Source organism: Acartia tonsa, chromosome 10, assembly GCF_053477335.1.
Source record: "Acartia tonsa isolate MP-2025a chromosome 10, ASM5347733v1, whole genome shotgun sequence".
Classification (NCBI taxonomy): Eukaryota; Metazoa; Arthropoda; class Copepoda; order Calanoida; family Acartiidae; genus Acartia; species Acartia tonsa.
The window spans coordinates 3,402,140-3,414,455 of record NC_137269.1 but is presented as its reverse complement, the minus strand read 5'-3'; the positions used below and the strand labels follow the sequence as shown (position 1 = coordinate 3,414,455).

The 12,316-nt window shown below is 33.9% G+C and overlaps 1 protein-coding gene across 1 annotated transcript in view; it reads right to left on the bottom strand.

Annotated features, from left to right (window-relative positions):
- Positions 1-12,316, bottom strand: part of alpha-Man-IIa (alpha-mannosidase 2) — an 80,873-nt gene that overhangs the window by 5,664 nt on the left and 62,893 nt on the right. The window contains exons 17-28 of the mRNA XM_080175031.1: positions 12,141-12,312; positions 11,663-11,732; positions 11,160-11,266; positions 10,840-10,908; positions 9,845-9,910; positions 9,436-9,530; positions 7,404-7,445; positions 6,752-6,879; positions 4,869-5,008; positions 4,399-4,476; positions 1,802-1,927; positions 1,560-1,620 (exon numbers count right to left, since the gene is read on the bottom strand). Of these exons, the coding sequence (XP_080031157.1) occupies positions 1,560-1,620; positions 1,802-1,927; positions 4,399-4,476; positions 4,869-5,008; positions 6,752-6,879; positions 7,404-7,445; positions 9,436-9,530; positions 9,845-9,910; positions 10,840-10,908; positions 11,160-11,266; positions 11,663-11,732; positions 12,141-12,312 (1,154 nt within the window). The remainder of the gene's footprint in view (positions 1-1,559; positions 1,621-1,801; positions 1,928-4,398; positions 4,477-4,868; positions 5,009-6,751; positions 6,880-7,403; positions 7,446-9,435; positions 9,531-9,844; positions 9,911-10,839; positions 10,909-11,159; positions 11,267-11,662; positions 11,733-12,140; positions 12,313-12,316) is intronic.

The window sequence follows — 12,316 nt, the reverse complement described above, 5'->3', positions numbered from 1 at the left end:
CTTAGTGTAAAAATTAAAAAGTTTAAACATGGTCACAAAAAGATTCAATTAGTTTATCAAATGTTTCATTTTCAGCAAATGACGATTAATCTCTATTACAAAGAATAAAGTGTAAAAAGATATTCTCGTTTTAATTTTAAGCAACTTAAAATGCATTTTAATACCTTTTAATGATTTTTTTTTTAAAACATCATTTTATAAAATGTTATTGATTTTTAAAGTTATATATTAGAATGTTTTTAAATTTTGTTAACATTTTGTTTTAAATGTAGAAAATTGGTAATTCTAAACATTCAAAAAATGATTTTATTAAATTTTCATCACTTAAATTGCATGTTTGATGAAATTTTCAACTGATAATTCAAGAAAAATCGTTTAAGTTTTATTATATTTTACTTTGAAATGTTAAAAAAATATATTATTGTCAAAAATGTGGAAGTTATACTTTCCTCAAAAAAAGGCCTAAAACATGCAAATTAACACGTGTAATGAGATTTTTTTTCTTTCAGGTTTAATTTTAAGTAATTATTGATATTTTTTGTAAAAAGGATTTTATATAAAAAGTTTTAAAACTCGAGTTATGTAGTGGTTCTAAAAAAGGTTGCGAATTTATGCAATTTTCTTGCAAAAAAAATTTTCTAGGATTTTAAAAATAGCAAAGGGTGTTATTAGACGTACTTACAGATACAATTGCTAAGTCATTTTGGCCAAACACTAAAATAAAGTTTTGACATCTGAGGGTCCAGCCGTGTGCCGGCAACAAGGAAAATCAAATATTACTTCTTATAATGCTAGATCCAGGAACATTGTAATAATCCAAGGAACCGGGAAGCAATCGTCACCAGCAATATTTCACGATGAACTGTACTTGACCCAACAATTGCAATAAGATTAATTTTTATGAAGACTGTATTAGCATAGATGGAAAAAACAGTTTTTTTTTTAAAAAAAGATCAAACTAGTTTGTTCTTTTTAGTTTAAACCAGGTTTTTTTTTTTTTTTATAAAAACCAGGTTTTTTTTTTTTTTTTTAATAATATCCAAATTATAGGCTTCCCCTCTCTTTTTTCACCCCCTCCCCCTTTTTCTCACCCCCGAAACGGGGGGTGCCCAAATCTGCCCAAAAGAACCCGAAAAAGGGCAGCCCAAAAGCGCCCGCCCATTTTGACAACCCTGACTGACAGTTATTTACTGTATTATTTACGTTATGAAAAAATATAACTGGAAAGAAAGGCCTTTGTATAAATATTTAAAAAAAAACACATTTAAACCATCCCACCTTGTTTTTTTTTTTTTTTTTTAAGCTTTTGTTTTGGTTTAAACCACTTGATTTAAACCACGTGGTTTTTTTTGCCATCTCGGTGTATTAGTGTATACCTCTATTTACGACAAACAAAGGCCCGGGCTAACAAAACTGGTATTAATTTTATTATTCGTGGAAAATTGTCTATAATACGATATTATACATAAATTTTAAGTATGGCTGAGAACCAGTCCTATTGAAGCGGATACAAATCGGTTTCAAAGCCATACTAAAGATTTATTGTATAAACATTCCTGGTTCAAGTTTCTCTACAAGAAGCTTAAATTTATGCCGAGTTATCCGGTTGTCTTGAACACCCTAAACAATAAAAAACAATTAAAAAACAGTAGAGTCAAAGGAGAGCTTTGACTCCTCGTTGTTATCCTTGGTTATTGGACCTGACGTTAGAAGAACCGTAGCCTCGCCCTTATTAGGTAATTGATTGACACTAATTTTTCAGTTAATCTTTCTTAATACCAGAATATGAATCAGTATTTACCTGGAATAGGCCTCTGTTATCATCCTGTGCCAGCCTCCTGTCCAGCATGACCTCCAGATGACCGCTGGCCATGCTGCTGCCACCCAGAGGTTGGTGGGATACTAGGGTCACGCGAGTTTTCTTATCCTGAACAAATTGGATAAATTCAGGGATCTAAAGGGATAAGATAATGACTAATAAATTGTTCTACGTCCCCAAAAATACTTCTTGTATAGATTGATATCAGTGGTTAGACACTAAACTTAATGAACTAACTAATAGAAATTCCATAAAAGTCCCCAAAGTTCAGTTGTAAAGCCAACGAATAGAAAAACGTGTTAAAGCTTCGGGATAGTGAAATATACAGCCCCATGTCCCCTCCCTCCCTGAAGAATCCAGAGGGTGGGAGGGGTCGTTGGACTAAAAACTAAACTGGTTCCAGAAAATCAAGGGAATAGTAGCTTTCCCAAAATTCCGTGAAGTTGTGAGTAAGATACCAGTCAAATACGCTTATTATGTCAAACTGTTTTTAAATATGCGTTAGGTCAACAGTAAGAACAGTTAGACTTAATAAGCGCATTTAACTGGAAGCTTGCTCATAATTTTACGGAATATTGCGAAAGCTACTATTCTCTTTTTATCTCCTGTCGTAATATCCACTTATATTCTATATCCATTGTTATCACTAATCAGACAAAATTGGAATTGAATCAGTTGAAAATTTAGAGATTTAAAGGGATAAGACAATGGCTACTAAAATAATGTAGCTCCCTCTACATTACTCCTTCTACCGATTACTATTAGTGGTTGAAACTTTTGGACACTAAACTTAATAAACCAACCAATTTAAATTCAACAAAAGACCCCAAAGTTGTAAAGCCCACGAATAAGAAAAAGTTATAATAAAACTTTAGGGATTTCCTAGTGAAATAAAGAGCACAATGTCCCTCCCTTTCTGGGAAATTTTGCTCAATGAAAAATCAGATATCCAATTTAAAAATCATGTTTCGTTTAGTATTATAGACAATTTCCACGAATAATAAAATAAAAATCATAAAATTGACACAAGTTTTGTTATGGGCTAACAAAACTTTTAATTTTAATATCCGCTAATAATATAAGCTTTCTATAACACAATGCGATAAATAACTATTATATAACCTAATTTTATCTCTTATAAGAATAGTGGAAAAATATAAAGGGGGAGGTCATTTTATAGTAAATTCCGTAAAAGTGTGTGTGTTATAAGGCCTAAAAATAGTAGTAGAACGATAAGGTGCTCTATATATTTGTATTCCCTATTGAATAGAACAATAGGGAGCACCTTATCGTTCTACTACTATTTTTAGGCCTTATAACACACACACCTTTACGGAATTTACTAGAAAATGACCTCCCCCTTTTTGTTAAAAAATAAATTAAATTAAAAAATATATTCAGATTTTGTTAATTAGATTCTTAAGTAACTTACTTACTAACTCAAAAAAAAATATTCAAATATTTTAATTAGTTCTCCATTGCGTAAACATGTTATGTATTTTATTCTTAAAATTCAGGGAGGAGGGAGACATTTGGGCTTCTTATTACTCTAGTCCCATAAGTTTTATATTAACGTTTTCTTATTAATTGATATAACAGCTTGGATTTTAATTTGTTGGTTCATCAAGTTGAGTGCCCAAACGTTTCAACCACTAGTTCTAATCTAAAGAAGGGGTAAGATTGTGTATCATTATTAGGGATGTATAACAGTTTATCGGCCATTGTTTTATCCCTTTAGATTCATGATTATTTTCAACTTTAAAAAAGCTTAAGATGTCTGTAACAGCGTTACCGACATGGAATATATCTTCTGGTTCTGTGGTGGTTTAAAGCTCTTTTCAGGGAGGGTGGGACATACAATATTTATATTTTGTAGCATGGCTGACAGACTGACGGACAAAGAAAATTACACGTAGGGAATGTCCACACAAAAAATCAGCCGTGTATCTTGAATAGCAGCTGAGAAAATCACATTTCCCAATAGCGTTTAGGACGGACTGACTGACTACGGACGGACATACCCACAAAGTGAATTAAAGAGTAACCTCACCACTAAAAGCGAATAGATAGCTCCTTTCCTACATGAACTGATTATTATTATAAAAAATGATTATGTCTGTGTTTCTTTACCTTAAGATCTCGCTAACTGCTGGACTGACATGGTTCCTCTTTACAGTGAAGCTTTAAACAGGGACAGGGAAGTTTTATAACTTAAAAGGGGGAGGGTACCTTCAACTTCCCAATCCTCAGGTGCTCCTAGAAGCCTTTGCGGGGGTGTAGCCGCTGTTATAGCTATGAGTAGCTATGCCACAACAAGTTTTGTTTACCTACATGTATGTGCTCCTAGAGGCCTCTCTGAGGACGAAAAGTATAATTTCTAGAGTGGCTATGCTACAACCAGTTTTTTTTACCTAGATGTATGTGCTCCTAGAGGCCTCTCTGAGGACGAAAAGTATAAATTCTAGAGTAGCTATGCTACAACCAGTTTGTTTACCTGGATGTATGTGCTCCTAGGGGCCTCTCTGAGGACGAAAAGTATAACTTCTAGTGTAGCTAAGCTACAATCAGTTTTAATTTACCTGGATGTATGCCATGGTAGGAACTGGATACCAGTTTCCTTGGATTGGCAGCTTAGCATACCTCTTTCTTCTTATCACCTAAATATTTTAGCAAGTTAAAATTAGGGGGGAGGAGGGATACAGATTCCCCCACCCCTCTCTACCACAAGTGCCCCTAGAGGCCTCTGGATGGGTGGGGGGGTGGGCGCGGCGTATTCGCTAGTTATTTATATACCACTAGAATATACTGAAATATTTAAGATTTAATCTGTCCTGCTGGAATTAAAGTAAAGAATAGAGGGGGCAGGGGTGAAATAACTGCATGGGGTGGGAACTACGCGCAAACTTTTAATTGGGTCTCTGAATATCAGCCAATAGCGTTGGAAACATTAACACAGCCAAGTCGCTACAAAAGCAAAACAAAAAAGGTCCCCAACATTTTGGCCAGGTAATTGTCTGGGTTATCCATCAATAGTTATACATTTATTTACCTGGAAGCCATTAAGGTCAGTATAGAAATAATCCCCGCTCTGAACATCAGAATTAATACTGAGTGATATTTCCACATTGTCCATCTCCCTGGCGGTCAGATCAATATCATTCTCTATGTGCACAGCTGTTCCTTCTTCACCTACAATGCAATAATATTATTTCCACATTGTCCATCTCCCTGGCGGTCAGATCAATATCATTCTCTATGTGCACAGCTGTGCCCTCTTCACCTACAATGCAATAATATTATTGCTTGGATATTGCACCAGATTTTCATGAACGCTGATGCAAGTGAGGCTTGCAGCTGGCTAAAATAACGACAGAGTTGCCTCGCTTATAATATTGTACATTGCTGTCCTAAGAATCCCTATTTAAAAAATTAAATGAATAGGATAATTAGGTATATCATATAAAAAGTGGATATAATTGAATTGCATGTTGAAAATAATCATAGAGTTACTAAATCATACCTAACAATTACAGGAATCACCTTACAAAGTTTGAAGTAGATAGGACAATTCTTATAAGACTAAATTAACAATAAGAGTTTACCGGTTAATACAGATGGACGCTTGGCTTTTTATAATTATAGAAAAGCTTTTCTTTAAAAAAAAAGTTGAATTCACCAAGAAAACTAATTTTCCTATTCATTGTTTGGATAAAAATTATTAATTTCCTTCAGTTTAAAAGAAATATTTTTCAATTTAATTTAATTTTGAATTGTTAAGCTTTCCTATTCGCTTACTCACTGAATTTAATATTCTATTGACATATTTTGAATGAATAATATGAATCCAAAGTGAGGGAGGGGACATTGGACTGAAAATTATACTGGTACCCAAAGTTTTTAATGCATGAATAGCCAGTGAATAAAAGTTAAAACTTAGGGTAACTTTATTGAATATGATTAGTTGGTTCAAACTTACGGTGTTCTAGTTTTTCAACCTATAATCTTAATCACAAGGGGTAACTTTGTTTATCATCATAGAGATAAAAGAACATATATAAATTTATCGTCCATAGTCTTATCCCTTAATATATCTGAATGAATATAATCCCTAACTTTTCTAGAATTACAAATTAATTTATGTTTTGGAGAAATTTAGAAGTTTATTGCCTCTGTGAAATCAAGAATGTTCAAATTAAGTTGCTAGTAGTTTTTTAAAAGTAAAGCTTTTCTATAATTAAAATCAGTCCGTCCGTCCATAGCGGTTAGCTCTCAATTGTTAATTGAAGCATATTAGAATTGTCTTTTCGACTCAAAACTTTGCATGATGATTCCTGTAACATTATTAGGACATATGTAGCACTTAATTTTTAAATTTAAAAAAAAAATCCTTTTGAAATACTGCTAGAATCCGGAATCCGAATCCGCCAAAAATAAGAATCCGGAATCCGCAAGGAATCCGCCATTTTTTGACGGATTCTTTAAAGAATCCGGAATCCGAATCCGGCCCAAAAATTTGACGGATTGCCATCACTAGTTTGTGTAGTATAGCTTTTAACCGGCGCGTTTTTTGAGGTATTTTTATTAAATTATATTGGTTTCTCTTACACTAGTAGTGGCCAAAATTTCATCTAAAGAAATCATAATTCTGTTAACAATCATTGGTGATGTTTATAATTTTTTCGTCCATTATCTTAACCCTACGGCTCCCTGGAAACTATTGCATGCCTGCCAATCGATATTTTATTACTTGGATGTTACACCAGATATTCATGTACTCTGATAAAGCGATGCTTGCAGCTGGCTAAAATAACAATACCACTTTATCCCATTTATTCCCCTTCTAAATGGCCAATAAATAAGGTCCCTTGCAAGCTAAATTGACGACAAATTTTCCCCTGTCAATATATCCACGTATATCCTATATCCATTTACCTGCCGTATGTACAACCATGGCTCTGTGATCATTCCAGTCCGAGCTAATCTCCACAAATGATTTAATTATTCCAGTCACCACTTTAACCAAGGGGTTCTTTAATTCACGCAATCTGCCCTGTCCATCTAGTTGGTTTTTTACCAAATGTTATAGTTTTTATTATTAATACCTATATTTGCGACAACTTATGCAACACGGAAACTGCTAATTTTCGACAACAACAAGAAATACCCCCCCCCCCTCCCTTCTTAGGTGGGTTACTTGTCCATATTTTACCAAGTGTTAGTTTTTTCCATTTAAAATGTAGAGAACAATTTCAAAAAAAAAGAATAACAACATCCATACGTAGTGAAACACAAAAAAAGCATGTATTGGAAAACGGACAAGGAGTTTTAAAAAGCATTTTCTAAAAACAAGAGAAAATCACAAAACCATTCTCACTTAATTTATTTTTTGTAGGATGACAAACATACTAAGTAAATTACATACTGGATGCTCATTAGTATAGAGAATCTTCACTAAAAAAATTCAGTCGTCAATGTTGAATGGCAGCCAAGAAAATCACATTTTCCTCCTAGCATTACGAACTGACTGACGGATAGACAGACATAAAGAATTAAATCATCATTTAAAAACTATATTTACATCCCTGGTAGGAACAGGTAAGCTCCACTCTTGTCTCCCCCACGTCTTTAAATATCATAACATGAAATTCAGTGTCCCTCACAGCTCAACCATAGAATATTGATACATTACTCATACATTGCAAGTCTCAGGGGTGTATTTTCTGGACAAGATTATTTTTTTTCCCTGCTGCAATTTTTTATTTTTTTCTCTTCTAGTTTTTTTTAAAACAGGAAAGGGGAAAATGGAAAAATATTTTCAGTTATTCTTTATTTTATTCATTTTATCCCCCCTTCCACATATTCTTTTAGTTTTTTTTTACCAAAAAGGGGGAAAATGGAAATTTTTATTCAGTTCTCTTAATTTTCCCCCAACCATTTATTTTTCACCCCCCCCCCCCCTTTTTAGCAGGGTTAAATTTGCAGAGTATACACCTCTGTCGCAAGTTCGAACCCACTCGAGAGAAGGATCTTTGGTAATTGCTAAAAATTGAAAATAGGGGGGGGGGGGGGGCTGGTTGTTTGTTTATTTCTTTTCTTCAGGTTAGGTTAGGTTATATTGGCCATGTGATGGGTTAGGCATAGAAAAAAAAGTTTTGTGATTTTGGGGGCAATGAATTGTAGTAAAGACGACATTTTATTTTAATTTATTTGATTTTTTATTGGCTATACCTTATTCCTGGTCAAATACATAGCAAATTAAATATTTAGAACTTAAAAATTTTATTCCTATGAAACTTCGATATTTTAAAGTTACAAGAACTTCGCTTTATATTGTTTTATAAATGAACACTTCGCTTAAATGGTTTTAAAACATATTAACAATTACTTTAAATTTTAAAACTGTAAAAAAATTCAATAAATTAATTTTTATAGGGGCAATTTCTCTTGGGAGGGAGTTGGTACCCTCCCCCAGTTAAATAGTTGTATATATACCTTCCTAAGACCAATGAGAACCTACACTATGAAGAAGCACTAAATCGGTTGTACATTAAAATTGTTTGGAAAGATTTTTTCGTACATATATCTATATTTGAGTGACTAAATATTTAAGTTTAAAACTTTAATTAGTGTGTAAAAAGTTTAAGTGGATTTAATTAAACAAAATCTACTTACAGAAATTTAATGTACCGTTTTTAATTGTTTTTCAGGGTTGTTTATTACACTAATCCCATTAAGTTTTATAATAACGTTTTCTTATTCGTTGGCTCAACCACTTTGGGGAATTTTATTGAATTTTGATTGGTTGGTTCATTCAGATGAGTGTCCAAACGATTAAACCCAGGGAGTAAGGGAGGGGACAATGGGAAATTAATTCAATTTAAGAGTTTTCAAAGAAAGGCCATGAAATCCAGGTTAATCCAGAAAATTTGGAGGAAATTGTAAAGGGTGTATTAATGAAATTTAGAAAACTATAAAATAAGAAAAAAGTTCCAAGAAAATGTGCAATCATTTAAAAATTAGATTACAAGTATATCAGACTGACGTAACCATTCTGTAATTAATTACTAGAAAAATCTCTCTAGAACTCGTTCAACCCCATATTTCTAGATTTTAAATACCACTATACACAAGAATTAAATTTAGGATGTTAGATTAGGGTTCTTAGAATGTATATTACACAAAAATCACAATAAAATTTCTATCTATGAAATGATATTTTTCGTAGAATTTTTTTTTTAAACCAGCCATATCATAACAAATTGATACTCGTCTGCTTTATTCAAAACTAACACATCGAGTAGCGGCATTTCATGCGCTAGTACCCAAACTCAGTCAGAAACTGCTAAATTCTTGCACATTCCCTTTAAGCCAGTACCCAAAGTCTGAGACTCCTAATAATTGAATATTCGATCTATTGTCCCCTCCCTTACTCCCTGGATTAGAACATTAATTGTAATCTACATAAGGGATTATTTTGTGAATCATCATTGGGGATTTAATTGTACAAGGCATCAATTTATCTTCCATTGTCTTATCCCCTAAGATCCCTGAGACGGACGGACAGACATCAAGTTACTTTGTATTATAGATTAATAATGTTATGTTATTTATTCCTTGTGCCATATTGTAAGAAGTTAAGGTTGGTGGTGGTGGTATCTCCTGAATCTAGAGTAGTCACACTCTCAAGCATACCATTGCTGGAAAATTTTGCCTAAAAATAATTGTTATTTCACGCAACGTATTATAGACGGTTTTCCGCGGATTTTAAAAGGAGAAATTAAAAGATTTAAACCAGTTTTGTTAGCCAAAAGAGAAGGGTATCCCAACCCTCCCAAGAAATGCTAAAAACTCTAGTCGGCGCTACTGTATGACTTACTGGACTTACCTTCGTAAAAGGGTCCCGAAACTTTTTTTTAAAAATTACAATTCCAAAGGGAGGTCGACTTTCTCCTTCCCTCCCACCACCTCAAGGGCCCCTAGAGGCCTGTAGTAAATCGATAAAATAAAAAAAAATGGAAGTATTACCTTGATATATGAATTAGAGAAGCTAAAGCTCCGTGGTCCGCTTGACTTTACATTGAAGGGCTCAACCTAAAATAATGATAACAAGGATGACAACATCCATACAATCATAGCTCTGAAAAAAAAAACGAACTTGAACACGTGTTTAGAATGTCAAAACTTTAGAAGTATAAACAAAAGGGATAGTTGCATGAAGTGCATTTAAAAAGTTTGATTGCAAGCATAAGTTACGATTATACCATCTAACACATATAATTTTGTAGTACAATAATCAACAATCAATTAGGCACTACCAAAATAATCATCACTCTGTTTTTGTGAAAACAGGACAGCCATATAAGTTGCATATATTCAAAAAACATTATTTTCAAGTCTTGGTAATTTCAAAACTAAATGGTAGAAAATTGAAATTCTTTCACTAAGTTCAAGTTTAAATGCACTTCGTGCAACTACCCCTTTGTATATGAACTTGTTGCAAAATTTCGTAAATACAGGTTTCTGTTTATAGCCAAGTGGCTACGGGCAAAGCCACTAGCAATATGATAATTACGCAATTTATCTGCTTATATCTGCCTCTAAATGCCCATAACATACAAATTTAGTACTTGCATTACATTTTTAATTAGTTGTAAAAATTAGCAGTGATCAATACTTTACAGTTACACCCAATAAATTAAATCTATAAAAGGGTTAATTTTGTTTATCATAGTAGGAATTTACATCAATTAATCGTCCATTGTTCAATCCCTTAAAATCCATGCGCTACAGAATTTTAATGAATGAGACAATGTATGATTAAATAAAAGATATTCATCTCCAATTATGATACACAATATAATCATATTGCACATTAAAATCATTGTTTGAAAAATTCAAAAAAAAATAATTTGGAACCCATTTATCAAAATTCAATAAGTGTTCCAAAGTTCTTGAACTAAAGAATAAGACAAGTGGTTATAAAACTTTGGGTACCCGTGTAATTTACAGTCCAAAGTTACCTTATAAAATTGTCGGTCATCGGTGAGGTATTCCACACTTGCAATACTCCCCTCCAGTTCTTCATCATCCTAGGAATAGTCATTTTTAGACAGCTTTCCGCGGATAGTAAAATGAAAATGATTAAGTCTAGTTTTGTTAGCCCCAAGGGGCCGAAGGCCTGTGCCAACAAAACAGGTTTTAAATTTATGTTTTTTGTTTCATTATTCGTGAAAAATTATCTGCAATACTTGCTATACATTATTTTTCAGTATGGCTGAGAACCGGTTCAAATCCAGCGGATATAAATCGGTTTTGAAGCCATACTGGAAAAAAAGGTTACCTTGAGCAGGCGTATAAAATAGCTTTGAAGTCCCAAGGGCGGTGTTTCACTGATAAAACTGATCTCATACTGAACATTAGATACCTCGCCAGCTGCGGTGAATACTGCGGCAGAATAAGTTTATTTTCTTAGCCGCTGAACCTATATGGTTCCACCTTACAGTGTAGTTTCACATAGGTTCTGGGAAGGTTTATACCTATTTTGGGAGAGGATATCACACACCTCCCAAGAGAAATAACCAAAAATACAAAAAAAAACTAAGCGCCGCTAGGCGCCGCCAGCTTTACATCAGGAATTTAAAAGCTTATCTTAACCTTGAAGTGTTAAAATAAAACATTTTATGAACCGCTCGAGGCCAAAAAAGCGTCCTTGATTTGAATAATTGAAGCCCCATGAGATTTAAGGGGAAAGGGGAAAATTTTTTAGATCCTTGTCAAGGGGGGTGGACACGTGGATACACTGCCCTTCTGTGCGCCTCTAGTTACAGATTAAACTTATTCCTGGTGAAATTTGGAAGGGAACATCTATTTCCGTATTTGTTGAATCTTCTTGGCTTTTCTGCAACTTGAACACCTTAAATAAACAAGGATCACTACAATAAATGTATAAGTATAAATGTATAATCCAGACAACTACCTGCCCCAAATATTGGACACCCTTTTCGTCTGTTAGCAAAATGCTATCAATTCTTTTGTTGGGACTCGGCTGTGTTTATTTATATTTAGGGTGCTTTCCATCAAAGTGCCTGTCGATCACTTACCACCCTTCCACATTATGTTGGAAATAGATTAAAGATCAGGCGGGTTTATTGTTCATTACATACCTAAAGTCAGGTTAGGTTGAATAGAGTACCTATCAGGGTAAGGGCACCGCAGATATATATAGGCCCCATAGAGGTTAGGCAATGGTATTCAGTATTCGATGGCACACTGTGGAAAGCCACCAAAAAAAGGCATAACAAAGTTCAACATATCAAGTTACCTTGATGTTATAAGAGTCAACAATGAAAGACACGAGTTCCTGCCTGTGCCTGGCCTGGCTGTTGTACAGGACAACCAGCTTGGCACTGGTGCCCACATTGATCAGGGTCTTCTCGGGTAGGCGCCAGGACTCTGTCCGCGTGTCATCCAGGTCAAAGTGTCGAATATCAGTCCTAA